The following is a 19891-nucleotide window of genomic DNA, read 5'->3' on the forward strand; positions in this document are numbered from 1 at the left end:
TAATTAAAGGACCAAACAACAAACCTATTAATAAGGAAAACAATTTCAAGAAGAAAGAACAACATAAAATTTGAGCCCTGAAGTCAAAATATCTGCTTAAGAAATGATCACATATTATGTGTTCAATGTTTTTATTTTTCACATGTTCCAGAACTATTTAATTTAAGTGAGTAAGAATGTACTATGAAATGTTAGTTCATGGTTTTTAAAAGTGTATTTTTATTTTTCTGTTATTTTTCTGTTATTATAGCCATGAATCTTCAATCTAAAATGTCCACATTCTGTTGTTTTAATACATATTAATTCCCATTATGGCACTTTGTAAAAATCCAGGTCTTCTTAGCATTCTAAATAAACAGTCATACAATTCACACAGTATTGATTTTAGTATCTTCTCAGAAAGCAGATCACAGCAAGAAGCATCTGATGTGTTTTATAAATTCACCCTTTGGCTAGTCTATTTGTCTTTGTAAAGGATGGATGTATAATTTAAAGAAAAGGTGTGCTTTAGTGGAAAGATCACTAGGCTTGAATTCAGAAAACTCTTGTTTGATCCCTGGCATTACCACTTATTAGCTCTGACCCCAGGTCAAGCTCTTCACCTTCCTTAATCACAATTTCAGCAACTATATAATGGGAATTGAAATGACTTATATCAAATGCTTTGAATAAAAATCAGCAAATAACTTGTGAGACAGTATCTGGTTTATAGTAGATGTACAATTAATACTTGATTTGGCCTGAAGATGGCTCAGAAGACCTAGATTCTAATCACATGATTTTCCTGAATCTTTATATAAAGTTTGACAGATATTTATCATATATGAATGTATTAATTTGTTAGGGCTTCTATAACAAAATACTCCAGGCTGAGTGGCTTAAACACAGATTTATTTTCTCATAGTTCTGGAAGCTGAAAACTTAAGATGAAGGTGTTGACAGGTTCAGTTTCTCCTGAGGCCTCTCTTCTTGGCTTGCTGATCGCCGCCTTCTTGCTGTGTTCTCATGTGATTTTTCTGTATGTACACAGACCTCTGATGTCTTTCCCTCTTCTTATAAGGACACTAGTTGCATTGGATTAGAGCCTACCCATATGACCTCATTTAACCTTAGTTACCTCTTTAAAGGCCCTATTTTCAAATGTAGTCACATTCTGAGGTGTGCTGGGTGTTAGGACTTAAACTTATGAATCTTAGGTAGACACAACTCAGCCCATAACAATAGGCCTTAATTTTATCTGTAAAATCAAATTTGTCTCGTTACGTTATATTTGTTCTCGTTTTCCACATGAAGGCTCAGGAAACTTTTCTAGGCTATGGAGGCCAGAGGAATGGTTCTAATACTGAGCCAATGTTTTGATGAGACTAGATTACAGAGAAAACCACAAGCTTTCTCCTTTAGTTCTTGATATCAGGTGGTAGTTCAGGGAACTCCTGCATTGTGACCAGTGAAAATAAAGAGCAAGGCTCACATTCAGTGGGTTCAAAAGGGTGAGTCAACAACTTGGGAGCATCTGTAAATGGATTAGAGCCTAACTGTGGAATTCAGCCAGTATTCCCTTGTTGGACACTGAAGGAGTGGATTGTCTAAATGACAATAGCAACAGCATCCTCCTGGAATAGGAAAGGCATTTGGGTTGAAAGTAAGAGTAGATGCCAGTTAAGTACAGAAGTTAAGTGGTAGGAATCAGAGAAGGGTCCTTTCTCTTTTACTGGCCCTGGCTTTGATTTTTCTTTAAATGATTGTTTCCTGAATATCTGAATACCATGCAGCCACCCAGTTCACATATGCTGTCTGTCCAAGGCAATGGGAATATAAACCTATGTTGGACCATTTTCAGGTGCCAGACTACTACCCCTGAATGAGTAATTCCCAAGGAGCTTTTCATTTTGTAAGGTTTGTTCTGTAAGATTGTTGTGTCCTGCCCACGGATTGGTAGTACCATTTATTTCAGAGGTGGTTATTTGGCAGCAGATAGCTTTATATACTATACACAAGGAAAAATATATTAATATGGTTCACAGCAAGAAATAGGAGATCATATTTCTTGGTCAAAGACATTTTATCTCCAAGACCCTGTCAATAAGACAAATCCACATGTTCAAATCCCTGGGGGCTAGTTTCTGCTTTTTATCGCTATCCTTAGATAACAAAACATCATACAAAACAAAATAAAACAAAAATCAAAACAAAATAGACCTATTTTATTATGTATTTTTACAGAAGTATAAAAAGACAACACACTTAGTTGAACATGTTTATTTTTATTTCAGAAACAAGCTGGCTTAATACTTATCTCACGTTCTAATGAACACATGTAAGATGTCACAAAAGAATTTATTTAATAAGTTTTCCAGCCAGTGGAGTTGAACAGTAGAGCAAAATAACATTCATGTAATACACTTGTACCTGTATACAATATGTTTTTCATTCATTCATTCATTCATTCATTCATTGGTACATACACTAGTTTATTCATTAACCCAACAATAGAAAAATCATTTGTTGCCAGGCACTATACTAGGCACTAGGGATATAAAATGAAGGTATAAGGTTACTGTCTTCAAGCAGGTCATAATCAAGTGCTATCAAAGTTATCCATCAAATCCTTTTTAATTACTGAGGATAAAAAATAATACTAATAAAATTTCACTTTGGAGACTGGGGGCATTAGAAGTGTTTCAGGTGATGTGAAGCCATGACATAGCTTGAAGGGAGTTGACTGACTGTATAGAAACAGAAAAGTGTCTCGGGGTTACTAAGGACCATTTCTTGGTTACTAGTCTAGCATCTATCTCAGATACCTCATGCCTATTGAGATTTTAGCACCCATAAAAACTTAAGAATCATGTTGGCTCAGCACTTAGTGGCTCTTTGAGTTAAACAAAAGAGGGTGGGAGGCATGTGAGTAGGATGCTGGTTTAATGGTTCCTATGTTCATGGAAACAATATGATTTTTTTTGAAGAGGAGGAGCAATCCTTAGGTATGTGGAGACTAGTAATTATCACTGGTGGACATTTTGAATAAACATAGTCAGTAAATTTATGCAATATTTAACTTCTCTCCTAGAAATAAAATATTAGTTGAAGTACTTATTAGAGTAGAGTAGAAATATTTCCAATTTAGACAGAAGGTTGATAGCTGCATTGAAATATTATTCATTTAACTGCGTGATTTATTACAATTGTCATACATGTTTTGGGGTATAAACACTGTAAAATAGTTTTGAAAGATGAAATTAACACTTCACAGTGTACTATATTTAAATTAGTACTGATTTATACTGAAAAGGAAGAATCAATTCAGTAACTCAGAATAGGTTCAATGGACAGATTCTAAGTGTTTTTGTTTCCCCTATATTCTGTCCCTAACAGAAGTTTAATGCAAAATTAAAATATTCATACTATATATTATATGAAATCATATCATAAAAATTACCTGAAAAATATTTATTAATCATAGAAAGTGTGTTATTTTGGGGGAGGGTATCCCTGCCAATAGTTTAAAAGCAAATTTCACGTGTGACAGTATATTTAAAAGTACAATAAATGTCTCCTTAAACAATTTTAAAATCATAGAATTAGACTACATGTGTTTTTAATTGAGAACAGAATGGGTCTTTGAGGCTAATGTTGTTCAATCCTTGCATTTTATGGATGGTGAAACAAAGACCTGGAAAAACTATATGAGTTGTCACATAGCTATTTAGTGTCAGGGTTGGTACCAAAATCCAGTACCATCAAATGAAACGTCTCATGCTTTTTCATTTGTCTTGGTTATGGATTGATTTATTTGCAAATAACCGAAGCACCCTCAGAGAAAGGGAGGAGAATCTCACCCAATACAAGCGAAAGGCACACAGCTGGACTTGAGGTCTGTACGTGCCATTCCCTCTCTTGCCCATTCTCATCTTTGTTTCCTCTGAATTCCCACTCCTTTTTAGTTGCCACTTTCCTTGGCAAGGCTCATGGTTTCTACATTCTGAAAAGACTAGTTTGCACATGTCAGAAAATTGATTCTGAACAGAGAAGCCAGTTGCTCATATGGTGCTTTGTGTGAATTAGGAAATGGTGCCCCTCCAGGGCAATACAGCCTTGTGGGTCAGTGCACCACACTAGCCAGTGGCTGTGGCCTGCTTCTCCATGAGCACACAACACTCAGGCCCAACACCATCTGCCTGACTCATTTTTGGTGTCTCCATTCCAAGTCCTGATTGGTCCTACTTGTATCAAACGTTGTCTTAGTTTACAAGGTGGTAAGTATGACAAAGAACCCCAAACTTATCAGATATATACTTGAGAAAGAGAAGCAAAGGACAGTTGAAGTTTAATATAGGGAATCTGGCCTTACACTAGCCATCTCTTTTCATGTATTAGACCCCTAATATAATCGTCAATCGAAGTCTCAAGCTGTAAGAGGTCCTAGGCAGAGCTAATAACTTTCACCTGTGTACCCAGGGACAGTCTGCAATCAGACAGCCCAAGGACAGCTGGTTTCATCCTTTTGGCCTTGGCTTGCCTTTGGAAGTATTTTAAAAAATGTAATCTCACCAGAATACAAGGTCTTTTGAGCATTTTAGGCAACCTCCACCTCATCAAGTTCAAAATGCAATGTTAACAATGCAAAGGAACATTTTTAAAATTTGATGTCATGTAAGCAGTTTCTTCTGTTGCCAGTGTCATTGGCAATAGACAATTCCTGAAATTGAGTCACTGAATTAAACTACTTATTTAAGAGCTCTATGAAGGTCAGTGTGGGGTGGCATCAGGAACCAGATTTGACAATGTTGAAGAGGTGTCCACCTCAGGTCCAACTGTTATAGGCAGAGGATGGGAAGAGGGGGTCATCTCGCATATAATGCTGTCTCTTATGAGGTGTAGGGAGGTAATCAAGTCTGGCCAAAGATAGTATTCTATTAAACCACATTGCTTCATTATCAGCCGTTAGGTATAGAAACATATCATGGTACATATTCCTTATAAAAGGGATCTCAACATATTTCCAAATATAATCAGAAGAGACAAAATATGCAACTTTAGCATTTTATTTTTGACTAAGATAAATTTAACCACTAAGTTTCATAAACATTAAATAAATTATCATATTTACCTTTTTAGAAGATACTTTTGAAGCTATTTTGACTTCCACTAAAACAGTATCAGCACATTAAAAAAAAAATTTGTTGGTTATCACTTCCCTTTCTTTGTCCAAAGCAGTGATCTCTCATAGACTCACTTTCCACTGAACCTGAATCTAGCCTCACAATCCTTCTCCCGGCGTCCATTCATTGTCAGTTAATTGGAGTTAGTACTCAAGTTGAAAACTGTTCGTCATTCCACTGGTAAACTCAACTTCCTAAGAGCAAAGACCTTCTCCTACTTACCTTCATATCCCAATGCCAGCATATTACCTGCATAACAGCAACACTCATTATATAGTTACAAATGGATACATGGCCCAGGAATTGTAAAAATAGTTTTTCACAAGCAGGTAATTCTCAGAAGAAAATATACAGTTGCCAAAATCACAAGCAAAAATAAATTTAACTTCATTAATAATTAAAGATCTCTGGAGAAATAAATTTTGGCCAGATTGACAAATATCTTTTGAAAAGTAATAATATTCAATGTTGGTGATAATGAGGGGAAACAAATACATATACTACAGGTAAGAATATAACTTTTTATAGCTTTTCTAAATGGAAATTAGTTTACAAAAAGAAAATCATAAGAACAGGAATACTTTGACTTAGAAATTTGACCTGTGAAACTACACTTGATTAAAATAGATATTTGTGCAATGATTTAGATATAAGGAATTTTGTTCCAATGTAATATAAAAAAATTTTTGAATAATTTGATTAACAGTCAGGGGTTGGTTACATAACATTTGATGGCCTTTTTATATAATATTATTTATATCACTCATACACAGTATACAGCTATTAAAATGATACAAAAGTATACTTATCCACATGGACAAATGTTTAGTATATACTGTTAAGTGAAAAATAAAGATTGCAAAATAGTATTTATCATAGATTTATTTGTAAATATATGTGTGAATGTGCATAAGCCCCAGTAAAAGGATCTAGAAACACCAACATGTTAACATTTGCAACCTCTTGACAGGTAAGATAATGGGATTGCCTTTTGCTTTTTTGTTTTGCTTTGTTTTGTTGACATGTATATCTTTCTCGCTAATGATCACAAATTGCTTTAGTAATAAAAAAAGAAATTTTTAATATTTAAAAAATTGCTTTCTAGAGAAGTTCATTTTTTTTCTTGATATATTCTCCTATAGTAAGCAGAACATTGAAAATCATTCCATTGATCATTCTTTTTGAGAATAGCAATTTCAGCATCCAAACATTAGAAATCCTCCCTAAGGACTTCAGCCCTGCATTTGGAGCATCAGTCTTAAATCTCGCCCTTTATTCACATATTATTTTCTCTCTTTTTCTGTCTCTCATTCCTCCTCTCTCCCTGAATTTTTTCCCTATCTTCATTAAGACATTGATGGGGAAAAAAAGAAGTCTGATCAGAGTGGTTTCTTATAGAAGGTATACATGTGAGTCCATTATACTTAGCTTAGGTTCTCAGTGTTTGGTGTTTTTTTTTTCTTATTATAAAAATCCATACTTGTTCATTACTTGTTTAAAAATGGAAACAGAACAGTTTTAAAGGAGTTGAAAAGATGCAATTAACATAGCATACTTATATCAAGATTGTGACTTATATCAATCATGTAAGTCACACTAAGATGAATAAGATCTTTACCCACCAAAATTAATTTAATAAGTTAAAACAAAGAGAACCTGGGATGTCAAGTTCATCTGCCCCATCATACTTCTCTATTGTGTACTTAAGAACAGAGCGGAACCTTTGCATTAAGTATGTTCATAGAGGTAATTGGGATATTTTCAAAGTATTTAATGACAGAGACAAAGCAGGAACTGGCCATTTAGAACGAGGCCCACTACTTTGTTGTGTATATACCCATTAGTTGCTCTATCTTAGAGGTCTGACTGGGACATCCAGGGCAGAGACCAGAGTGACTAGTGGGGGCCCTCAGGAGCTTCAGGACAGTGGCTGTTTGCCAAACCACGTGAAAGATTTCAACATTTTAACAACTGGTGTGGCAGTCTCAGCCTTGGAGAAAATAAATCAAAATGCTGTTGGATGTCTTCTGCTCTAGGGAAGAATATAATAATGGTCGGAACAGCTCTCCTTTTACAATGGAACTTTGTCTGTGGTAGATTTTTTGTTAATCTCATGAAAGTGAAAACTTCCAAATCTACTTGGACAATTAAAAAATGAAGAAATTCCAAATGCAGACAACTGAAATCAAATATAAACATTATAAGAATGCAGCTTAAATATTGTTGAACAGAGGAAAAAGGAAGAGGCCAGTAGGATAACTCTCTGTCTGGGCTTTGATAATGAGAAAATCAGAAGTTTCGACTTATTTTAAAAGAAAACAATAACAGAAAAAGGAGTCATCTAATTGTAGTGACATTTATGAAGTGTCCATATATGAACTAAAAATGTATATGAGGACATTTTTAATAATTTGTTCTCCTCTTTTAGCTTTCCTTATTGGAAAAGGCTGGATTTGGAGGTGTTCTTCTGTATATTGATCCTTGTGATTTACCAAAGACTGCAACTCTTAGCTATGATACCTTTATGGTGTCACTGAATCCAGGAGGAGACCCGTCTACACCTGGTTATCCAAGTATTGGTAAGTTCATTATTAATCTTTTATTATTCTTTTATAAACACTACAAGGTTGTAATTTATAAGTACACTCTACCTAAAGTAATCAAAGGATAGTAAAGTTGAAGAATTCTTAGCACTCCATATTTTTAAAAGTGAATGTTTTATCTTCCCAAAATTGTAGACTACCCATTTGTTGGAATAAAACTTGCTAAAAAGCCTGCAATACATTTTTGTCTCAATAACAAGAGAAAACATTTTATGTGTTATTATTGATTGACTGATAAGATAAATTAACACCATGTGGGACGAGTACTCTATGTAGGTGGAAAGCACGTGCACATACCTAGAAGTATGAAATGTCTGCTGCTTTGGAGTTGTTACAACTTTAAGTCCAGAGTCGAGGGGTACACATGCTCAAGTCAGGTGACTAAAACATTGGGAAATGATGCTGGAAAGGAATGGAGTTGACACAATCAAATTGTCTGGCTCCCCAAAAGAAGGGATCTCATTGGTTTGTCTAGCCACTGCCAGCATAGACATGGTCATTTTGCATCAAACATCCTTTTCTTTCCCAGCAAGCTGTGTTCATTATAGTGGGAATCATGTGGCAAAGATAAAAACAACTGTGATTTTGGCAGGTGATCACTGTACCATTGATTCTCAGTCTAATGTGTCATTGACAAATATTCTTTTTAAACAGACTTGGCAGAGGAAAAGCTCTTTGGACCTCCTTCCATTGTGATACTAACCCATTAACCATGATACTTCAGTCAGGAATTAAGCTAACAAAAAGTTCATGTAATTATCCATGTGTTCCATCAATATTTTTCCTTGTTTTCAACAAGATATTACAAAAGACTAATAATATCTTACCTAAGTCTAACTGTCCTTTATATATATTAACATTACCAATCAATTAATAACTTTTTCCAAGAAGGAAGTAAACTCAGTCAAATATGACTATAATTTATGAATTTCGTTGGTCTACTGAGTACTGCTTTGTCTTTTAAAGTACCCCTTTAATAATCCATGTAAGAATCTGTACTTTGTACAGTCCGCTCTCTCTTAATTACAATTTTGAAATTAAAATTAGTAGGTATCCACCTACAATTCTCAGGCATCACCAAAAATATCAGTTGAGCTCTCTCATTTGCAAATGCTCTAATTGCCTTGGGTTGTAATGCCTCAGCATCAGGAGGTTGTACATGGCAGCTAACTCTGTATGGTAAATCAATGGTCTGCAATGCTACTGAAAAGCAGATACTTTATGAATACTCTGCTTAAGTGGTAAGTTGCCCCGTTGGCAACAGTTACTCTTTATATATTTTTGGTTCAGGTCATTTAATAAAAGTAGAATTCAGTCATATCTAGCAAAGTGCTGGTCAGTGTCTTGAGAATCTCAGAATGTTTTTTTTTTAAATTAATTTAATTTTTTATTTCAAAACAATTTCAACTCACAAAAATGTTGCAAATATAGTATGTATAGAATCCTTATATCTTTATCCCAGCATCCTCTAATATTATGTACGTCTTCTTTGGAAAAATGTCTATTCAGACTCTCTGCCCATTTTTTGAATTGGTTTGTTTAGTTTTTTATTGTTGTGTTGTATGGGTCCTTTATATATTTTTGATATTAACCCCTTGTCAGATATATAGTTTGCAAAAATCTTCTCTCATTCAGTAGGTTGCCTTTTCATTTTGATGATGGTTTCCTTCACATGCAGTATCTTTTTAGTTTAACATTGTCCCATTTGTTTATTTTTGCTTTTGTTTCCTTTGCTTTTAGAGTCAGATCCACAAAAAAATATTGTTAAGACTGATGTCAATGAGATTACCACCAACATTTTCTCTAAGGAATTGTATGGTTTCAGGTCTTACATTCAAATCCTTAATGCATTTTGAGTTAATTTTTGTGTATGGTGTAAGAAGTGGTCTAGTTTCATTCTTCTGCATGTGGGTGTTCAGTTTTCCCAACACCATTTATGAAAGAGACTATCCTTTCCCCATTGTATGTTCTTTGCTCCTTTGTTGTAACTTAATTGTCCATATATGTATGGGTTTATTTCTAGGTTCTCAGTTTTGTTCCACTGATGTCTGTGTATGTTTTTGTGCCAGTACCATACTATTTTGACTGCCATAGCTTGGTAGTATAGTTCGAAATCAGGATGCATGATACCTCCAGTTTTGTCCTTCTTTCTCAAGTTTGTTTTGGCTATTCAGGGTTTTTTGTGTTTCATGGAAATTTTAAAATTATTTGTTCTATTTCTGTGAAATAAGTCATTGGAATTTTGATAGAAATTGCATTGAAGCTGTAGATTGCTTTATGTAATATGGATGTCTTAACAATATTAATTATTCCAATCCATGAGCACAGAATATTTTTTCATTTATATGTCTTTTTGTTTCATCAGTGTCTTACAGTTTTCAGTGTGCAAATACTTCACCTACTTGGTTAAATTTATTCCTAGTTATTTTATTCTTTTGATGTAATTGTAAATGGGATTGTTAACTTCTCTTTCTGATAGTTTGTTATTAGTGTATAGAAATGTCACAGATTTCTGTATATTGATTTTGTATCCTGTAGCTTTATTGAATTTATTTATTAGTTCTCACATCTTTTTGGTGGGGTATTCAGGGTTTTCTATATATAATATAATGTCATCTGCAAATAGTGACAGTTTTATTTCTGTGTCCAGATTTGAGTGTCTTTTATTTCTTTTCTTGCCTAATTGCTGTGGCTAGGAGTTTCAATACTATGTTGAATAAAAGTGGCAAGAGTGGGCATCCTTGTCTTATTCCTGATTTTAGAGGAAAAGCTATCAGTTTTTCATCATTGAGTATGTTATTATCTGTGAAATTGTCATATATGGCCTTTACTATGTTGAGGTATATTCCCTCTATACCCACTTTATTGACAGTTAAATGAGGGTTGTATTTTGTCAAATGCTTTTTCTGCATCTGTTGAGATGATCATATGATTTTGATCCTTCATTTTGTTAATGGGATGTATCACATGGATTGTTTTATAGATGTTGAATCATCCTTACTTCCCTGGAATAAATCACACTTGATCATGATGTACAATTTTTAACGTATTGTTGGATTTTATTTGCAAATAGTTCATTGAGGTTTGTATCTGTGGTTATTAGTGATAGTGGCATGCAAATTTCTTTTTTTGTGGTGTCCTTGTCTGGTTTTAATATCAGGGTAATGCTGGCTTTGTAAAGTGCTTTGGAAGGTTTCCCTAGTCCTCAATTTTTTTGGAAGAAAAGTATTAAGTCATCTGTGAACATTTTGTGTTAACTTTGAGAGAAGAATAGGTATTAAATCTTCTTTGGGTGTTTTGTAGAGTTTGCCAGTGAAGCCATCTTGTCCTCGGCTTTTGTTTGTTGTGAGATTTTTGATTCCTTTTTCAATCTCCTTACTAGTAATTGCTCTGTTCAGATTTTCTATTTCTTCATGATTCAGTCTTGGAAGATTTTATGTTTCTAGGAATTTATCCATTTCTTTTAGGTTGTCACACTGTTGGCATATAATTATTTGTAGTAGTCTCATTTGATCCTTCATATTTATGTGGTTACATTTGTAACTTCTCTTTCATGTATGATTTTATTTATTTGAGTCCTCTCTTTTTCTCTTGGTTAGTCTAGCTAAAGTTTTGTTGAATTTATCATTTCAAATTACCAGCTCTTAGTTTCATTTATCTTTCCTATTTTTTTTTAGTCTCGCTTTCATTTATTTCCATCTGATCTTTATTATTCCCTTCCTTCTGCTAATTGTGGTCTTCACTCATTCTTCTTTTTCTAGATCCTTTAGGTGTAAAGTTAGATTGTTTATTTGGGATTTTTTTGTTGTTGTTTCATTATTATGAACTTCCCTCTTAGAACAATTTTTGCTGCATCCCATAGATTTGGTTATGTCATATTTCTGTTTTCATTTGTCTGTAGGTATTTTTTTGATTTCTCCAAAGACCCCTTGGTTGTTCAGTAACATATTTTTAATCTCCACATTTTTGTGTTTTTTTTTTTCTCATGAAAGATTTCTAGTTTCATACCATTGTGGTTGGAGAAGATTTTTCTTGAATTTATTGAGACTCATTTTGCGACCTAACATGTGATCTATCCAGGAAAATGTTTCATGTGTACTTAAGAAGAATGCATATTCTCCTGTTTTTGGATGGAATGCTCTATAGCTATTAAGTCCCTCTGGTCCAATGTGTTGTTTAAATTTGATGTTTCCTTATTGATTTTTTTGTCTGGATGGTGTATCCACTGATGTAAGTAGGGTGTTAAAGTCCCCTACTATTATTGCATTGCTTTCAAATTCTCCTTTTAAGTCCATTAATATTTGCTTTTATATCTTGGTGCTCCTCTGTTGGGTGCATATACATTTATAAATGTTGTATCTTCCTGCTGGATTGACCTGTTTATCATCATGTAATACTCTTCTTTGTCTTTTCTTACAGTCTTTGTTTTAAAGTCTATTTTTGTCTAATATGAGTATAGCTACTCCAGCTTTCTTTTCATTTCCATTTGCATGGAATATATTTTTCCATTCCTTCACTTTCTCTGTGTGTGTGTCCTTTCTTATGAAATGAGTCTCTTATAGGCGGTAAATAAATGGGTCTTGTTTTTTATCCATTCTGACACTCTGACTTTTGATTGGCTGCTTTAGTTTATTTACATTTAAAGTAATTATTGATGGGTATGTACTTATTGCCGTTTTGTTGTTTTATGTTTTTTTCTCTTTCTTTTTATCTCTTTCCTTGTGTATTGGTGGTTTTCTTTAGTGTTATAGTTAGATTTCTTTCTTGTTTTCCTTTGTGTATTTACTATATATTTTTTCCTTGTGGTTTCTGTGAGGTTCACATATAACATTTTTGAGTGTTGCCTGTTTTAAGTTGGTAGCTACTTAAATTTGAACACATTCCAAAATTTTGTCTTTTTACTTCCACCCACCACACACACACATTTTATATTTTTGATGATACATTTTACATCATTTTATTTTATGCATTCCTTAACTAAGTATTATAATATTAGTTAATTTTACTGCTTTTTTCTTGTGATCTTTATGTTTGCTTTATGTGATTTTTTTTACTACCTTCATTGTATATTTATGTTTTCCAATAAGATTTTTTTCTTTAGTATATTTTCTTATTATTAACTAATGCCATTTCTTTTCAGCTTAAAGAAATCCCTTTAATATTTCTTTCAGGGCCAGTTTAGTGGTGATGAATTCCTTTAGAGATCAAAGGAAAGCCTTGATCTCTCCTTTAATTCTGAATGATAACTTTGCTGGGTAGAGAATTCTGGGTTAGAGGATATTTCCTTTCCACATGATGGATATGTCGTGCCACTCCTTTCTGGCCTGTAAGGTTCCTGCTGAAAAATCTGCAGATATTCCTATGGGATTTTCCCATATGTATGTAACAAATTGTGTTCTCTTGCTGCTTTTAGGATTCTCTCTTTATCCTTAACATTTACCATTTTAATTGTAATATGTCTTCATATGTGTCTCCTTGGCTTCATCTTGTTTGGAACTCTCTGGGCTTTCTGGACCTGATGTCTGTTTTCTTCCCCAGATTAGGGAAGTTTTCAGTCACTATTTCCTCAAATAATTTTTCTGGCCCTTTTTCTCTCTCTTTTCCTTCTGGAACCCCTATTATATAAATGTCATTCTGTTCAATGTTGTTGCAAAAGTCCCTTAAGGTATTTTCACTTTTTAAAATTCCTCTTTCATTTTGCAGCTCTGTCTGAGTGAGCTCCATTGTTTTGTCTTCCAGCTTAGTGATTTGTTCTTCTATCTGCAGTTTAACCCCTCTAGTGAATTATTCTGTTCCATTATAACTTCTGTTGGTATTTTCTTATATTTTCTATCTCTTTGTTGAAGTCTTCATTGTGTTCATCCATTGTTCTCCCATGTTCAGTGAAGCATCTTTCCTGGCCATTACTTTTAAATCTTTATCAGGTAGATTGCTTATCTCTGTTTCCTTTAGTTCTTTTTCTGATGTTTTGTCTTATTCTTTCATTTTGAACATATTTCTCTGTCTCCTCAATTTGTCTAATTCTCTGTTTTTATGTATTAGTTAGTAACTATCTCTCCCAGACTTAAGGAGTGATGCTATTTAGGAGATGTCCTGTGGGGCTCAGATGTACAATCCTGCCTGGCCACCAGAGCCAGATGCTCAAGGGATTTTCCCTATGTGAACTCTGTGCATCTTCCTCCTGTGGTGGAGCCCAGTCATGGCTGCTGTGGTATACTGTCAGGTGGGATTTGCCCTTGGACCGGCTGCAGGGTCTGGTTGTGGCTTCTGTTGGACACTGGTAAGCAGGACTGTTGCTCAGTTGTTTGTTAGGCCTGACTTAGGTGCTACGGTAGGCAGAGCTCTCAGTGGGGCCATGCCCACTGTCTCTAACAGTTTATAGGGAGAATTCCAAAATGCTGCCCTTCAGTTCTGGCATTATCAAAGTAGCCTGAGATCACAAAATGGCTTCTGCCCGTATCTCAGCCCCCAGGGAGTATCTCAGCTAGTTTCCCTCTGACACAAACTTTAAGATTAGGAAGCGAGTCCCCTTCACCTATAGGCCATATGTTTTGTGCTGATTTTCAGGTCGAGTCTGTGTGCAAGCACTTTAAGAAGAGGTTTTTCATTCCCTGCAGTTCTGTGGTTTTCCTGGATATATTTCTCATTGGTTTTCAAAGCCAGGTGTTTTGGGAGCTTCTTTCTCCTGTACAGGATCTAGGGGCTGGGATGCCTGATATGCAGCTCAATCTCTTGCTCCTCAGGTTAAAGATCCATATCTTTGTGATTCTTTCTAATTGTGGTTTTCTGAGATGGTGTGGTATTTTCCTTGATGAGATCATATCTCTACCTTTCCTACTTATCTCGAAGCTGTCCTTTTACCCTTTGTTGTGGAGGCTCTGTTCAGCCAGTTTTCAGGTCCCTTACCATGGGATTTATTCCATATGTAGTTGTAGATTTGTTGTATCTCTGGGAGGAGGTGAGTTCAGGATCTTCCCATACTGCTATTTTGAACCCTCTCTTTTGTTTGTTTAATACATATGAAATAAATAGAATAGTACAGTTAACCCTCCATCTACCTCAACCAGCTTCATCAATTATTCTACCATTTTTGTTTTGTCTATATATATCCCCTCATACTTCATAGCACCACTTATTTTTTCAAATAAAATTTACGTAAATTGAAATAGATATATCTTAATTGACAAAAGGATACAGCCATGTACTCTCCATTCATATTTAGTATTAGAACATTCCCATCTCCTCCAGAAGTTCTCTGAGTCACTTCAGAATAATTTCCCATCACCAAACCTAGCTAACCACCAGTCTCAAGATTTTCATGGTAAAAAATTTTAGAATTTTATAAAAATGGAAACATGAAGTATATATTCTTTGTGTGCAGATTGTTTTGCTCAGAATAATGTCTGTGATATTTATTCATGGTTGCAGGTATCAGTAGTTCATTCCCTTTTGTTGCTGAGAAGCATACCACAATTTTTGTATAGGTTTAAGTAGTTTTTTTTTAAACAAGAATGTCAGTGTACTCTTCCACAATGCATGATCCAAATAAATTCTTCAAAGAAACACATGGTCTTCTTGTAAGGTAGCTCAGTAAGTCTTGTTGCATATCCAAATAGTTCTTGATTATTATAGAATCAGAGAAAAGAGTAAAAAGTTTTAAAATAATCTTTGTCCCTATAACACAGAAAAGAATTCACTCTTTTTATGAGAATGAGACTTCAGCTTCATTTGGCACGTTAACTACTCTGAGCCTTATTCTCTTCACAATAAAAAGGAGGATTATACTAATACATATCTCACAAGATTGTTTGTAAGGAAATGCAAAATTCTGGCCTCCACCTTATACTTAGATAGAAACTCTGAGGAAAGGGCCCAGCCATCTGTGTTCTAACAGATTCTTCAGGTAGTTCTGGTGCAGCTAAATTTTGAGAGCCACTGAGCTAGAGGACATTTACTATTCTTTATCTACCACATCTGAGTTGGACCACTGGGGCTACTGACCTAAACTTTGTGACCTCATGTTACTCTTCTTTCAGCATCTTGTATTGCTGCCTCCACACCAATCAGGACAGAGGAACATATGTATTCCTGATCCTCAACCCAATTTTTGTACTCAGTGGGCTGTTAGTGAATATTTGTTGAGTGAATAAATTATTCTCTTTTATTTTTAACTTTTTATTGGAGTATAGTTGATTTACAGTGTTGTGTTAGTTTCAGGTGTACAGCAAAGTGAATCAGTTATACATACATATATATCTTTATATAGATATATAGAGATATATCCATTCTTTTTCAGATTCGTTTACCACATACAGAATATTGAGTAGAGTTCCCTGTGCTATACAGTAGGTCCTTGTTAGTTATCTGTTTTATATATAGTAGTGTGTATATGTCAGTCCCAATCTCCTTATTTATCACTTCCCTGCATGTTTCCTCTTTGGTAAACATAAGTATGATTTCCAGATCTGTGAGTCTGTTTTGTTTTGTAAATAAGTTCATTTGTATTATTTTTATTAGGTTCCACATATAAGTGATATCATATGATTTTTGTCTTTCTCTGTCTGACTTACTTCACTTAAGTAAGTGATAATCTCTAGGTCCATGGCTGCTTGTGTGATGATTCTGATCCTTGGCTATATGCTAATTTTAATTAACCTAATTAAAAGTCCTTTTAAAAAAATATGTATACATACTTACACAGTTTTTCTCCCTAAATGCTTCTGTCAACTCTCTCACATCTCTTTTACCACTCAGAATAGCAGAGATTGCTCTGATTGAAAAAGCTTTGAAATTCCATTTAAGATATTAGGATATCAGAAGTCTAATCTAGTCTCTTAATTCCTTTGATAATTTATCAAATATTTCAAAGACAAAATGTTCAAACTATCAGACTTTATCATAACTTCTTCCACCAACTTGCCAGGAGTGTTTTAATACATTAAACTATGATCCAAGCAAACCCTGTTCCCTGGAACCATATAATTTTAGAATCCTGAGAGGCTTTAGGGTATAAATAGCACAATTTTATTCTCAAAATTGAGGCATAAGAAACTTGATCATGTTATCTAGGGACTCAGATAAATGAGGCATAAGAACTGACATTTACAGTAACTGGTTATTATTAAAATACCTGTGATCAGTTATAATCAAAGATGTGCTTGGCTTAAAATCACTAATTGGGTACATAAGGTAAGGCTCCAAAGAAAGAGGGGATCAAAAACTATGGGGTGAGCATTAAAATAGAGAAGTGAGAAATTGATATCATTAAGGAGTATTCTATTTTTACTATGTTGAAACACAGAAAAGGAAATCCTACCCCAATTTCTAAGTATTAAGATTGTCTGACATCTGAAGGCCTAGAAATAGTATTAGGAGTTAGAAATCCTTTTGTTTCCATATTATTTCCCTTAATAATATATCTTCTGAAAACTCTGTAGGTTACAGAGTTGATTTTAAATTTAGTACCATCTCCAGATAACTGCCTGGCTAATCTCTGGACTACTACTTAATTGAAACCCAAGATATTTCTTCTATCTTGGCTTAGACTTGATTCTCATTATACCCTATTTCCTAAAATCCATCCTGATTTAAAGCTTTATGTCTGTGTCCTATTCTTTATTTGTTATAAACCTGTTTTGTTTTTGTTTTGTTTTTGATTCTGGAGAGGAAAATCATTTCAGTCATTTTACTCTAGTGAAGTGTGTCAAACAACACAGTTTATTTAATATTCCCAGTGTTACAATTCAGTGGATCCGTGTGTTGTTTACTTCCTGTCTGTTCAACATTGCCTCTGCCAACCAAAACCATTCAAAGAATAAAGAATATCTCTGTAATTTGTGACAAGTCTTCACCAGGTGTTCTTGGTCCAGTTACCTGGACAAATATTGAAAGACTGACTTGAGTTGGCACTAAATCAACTGAGACAATGTTGAACTAGAAGAGCAGATATAAATATGCGCCTAGTTGTCAAAGCAGAGTGTTAGATACTCACAGCGTGAACTACCTTGTCACTTGGTTGGGAAAAAATAAAAAATGTCTGTATTCTTACTATTTTACTGTAACTGGTGGTTCTTGAATATGTCCTAAAGTCTTCCTATTTACATGAAGTATTATTCAACATGATTCTTAGATCCATTTAAAGAGTGGCTCATTATTAAACAATGTGATTTTTTTTCAGAAAGTTTAATTTGCAACATATTTTAAAAGTAGTTTAAATTCAAAACACTCCTTTTAAAAAAATCTAAATCTCATTTTGAAATATAATTTTGGTAATATAAGTTTTCTTGTATTTCTTGGTTCCAAAAAAATTGAAAATTTCCAATTGATTGTTGAAATGTCTAGGATTATAGTATTCAGAGACATTTTTGAGTGATTATTATTCTTAGGAAATCAGTCTGCCATGTAGTATATTAGTTGCTCAGAATGTTCTTTACTGATTATTGTATAAGGAGCTTTCTATTTTAAATTAAACAAATACTCTGTCAGTAGAGACAATCAGGTTTTTTGTTTGTTTGCTTTAAGAATCAAAGTTTTCACAAAAATTGGTGGTCATTCTAAGAGGATAAAGTCCACTGCTTTAAAAAAATGATTTACAAATATATTCCATCACAATGCATATAAGAAATTAATTGAAACAACAATAGAATTAGTTTTACATGTTTTTAGCATTTTATCTTATAACATCTTTTAACAGGACAGCTTTTACTGGCCCTGCTTGAGGTAAATAAGCTGATCTTTAAAGAAACTGAGCCTTAATCAATGTGACTTGACTACCATGACCAGAACTTAAATACAAGGTTATCTAACTTCTAACGTAATGGGAATTCCACTATATGATTTGGCATCCACTATACAACTTAAGCAAATAAGATTTGCAGTTTGATGTGATTCAGACTTAACGATGAACAAAGTTTGACTTCGTTTTTCTCATACATTCGCCATATGCTTGGGGGGTAATGTTGAAGGTGAAATATAAAATATAATAGTAAAATTATAAAATGTACCTATAGGTTTAGACTATATCAGTATAACCTCAGAACAAATTTAGATTAAATCATATGCAATTACCAGTTGTCTTCCAGAGTACAGTTTTTTACACTTACCTATAAAAATGGAAATTGCATATTATAAAATAAATAAATTGAACAATTAATCAACTAACCAAAGAATTAGTTATTTGAATTTTACTTTTTCAACCACAAATTTATGTGAATTATTTTAGTGGAATATATTCAGAACTTGTCATTTTCCAAACTTTATTAACCTTTTAATTTAATAGCTTTAAATTGTAAAATAGAATAATCAGATTAGCTTCCTCAAAGATTTAAATTGTTGTTATTATCCTGAGTACAACCTACCTTTTCAAGGAACTTGTCAGTAGCTGAGCAATAGCAGATATAAAAGAAAAGGAATAAACCTGAGAAATAATAAATCATGATGATCAACACAATTAATTTTACTTTTTCCAGCCAGTTTTCATGCTTTTTTATCTGCTGTGGTCAGAACCTATAAACTACAGTATGAGGAGATTTTGCTATTGACAAAATTAAGCTTTTTTAGAGAAAATATCATTAGTATAACTAATGTCAGATATGAAATTATAAAGGTCAATATAGTCTGGTTTTACATTCACTACCAAATGATAAAGCCAACATAAAAATAATAGCAGTCTCTTTTTTTTTTTCTCAACACTATTTGTTATCCATTCATCTGTTTACTGAAACTTAGGTGGTTTTTATAATTTGGCTATTGTAAATAATGCTGCAACATTATTTACAACATCTGCTGCATCAGATCTCTTTTCAAGATAATGTTTTGTTGCCTTTTGATATATATACAGAAATGAGAATGCTGGATCAGATGGTAGTCATATTCTTAACTTTTTGAGGAATATCCATACTGTTTCCTGTAGTGGTTGAATCAGTTTTCATTCCCACCAACAGTGTATGAGAGTTGCTTTTTCTCCACATTCTCATCAACCCTTATTATTTATTTTCTTTTTGATAATAGCCATTCTAACAGATGTGAGGTGATTTCACATTATGGTTTTGATTTGCATTTCCCTGATGATTAGTGATGTTGAACATCTTTGTCATGTACCTGTTGACCTTCTGTATGTCTTCTTTG

General features: G+C 33.8%; 1 protein-coding gene across 9 annotated transcripts in view; it reads left to right on the forward strand.

Annotated features, from left to right (window-relative positions):
- Positions 1 to 19891, forward strand: part of NAALADL2 (N-acetylated alpha-linked acidic dipeptidase like 2) — a 1497545-nt gene that overhangs the window by 925180 nt on the left and 552474 nt on the right. For all 9 annotated transcript variants that reach the window (XM_079922501.1, XM_079922499.1, XM_079922500.1 and 6 more), the window contains one exon: positions 7591 to 7741. In XM_079922501.1, coding sequence (XP_079778627.1) covers positions 7591 to 7741 — 151 coding nt within the window. The remainder of the gene's footprint in view (positions 1 to 7590; positions 7742 to 19891) is intronic.

The sequence above is a fragment of the Stenella coeruleoalba genome (genome assembly GCF_951394435.1).
Source record: "Stenella coeruleoalba genome assembly, chromosome: 5".
Lineage (NCBI taxonomy): Eukaryota > Metazoa > Chordata > Mammalia > Artiodactyla > Delphinidae > Stenella > Stenella coeruleoalba.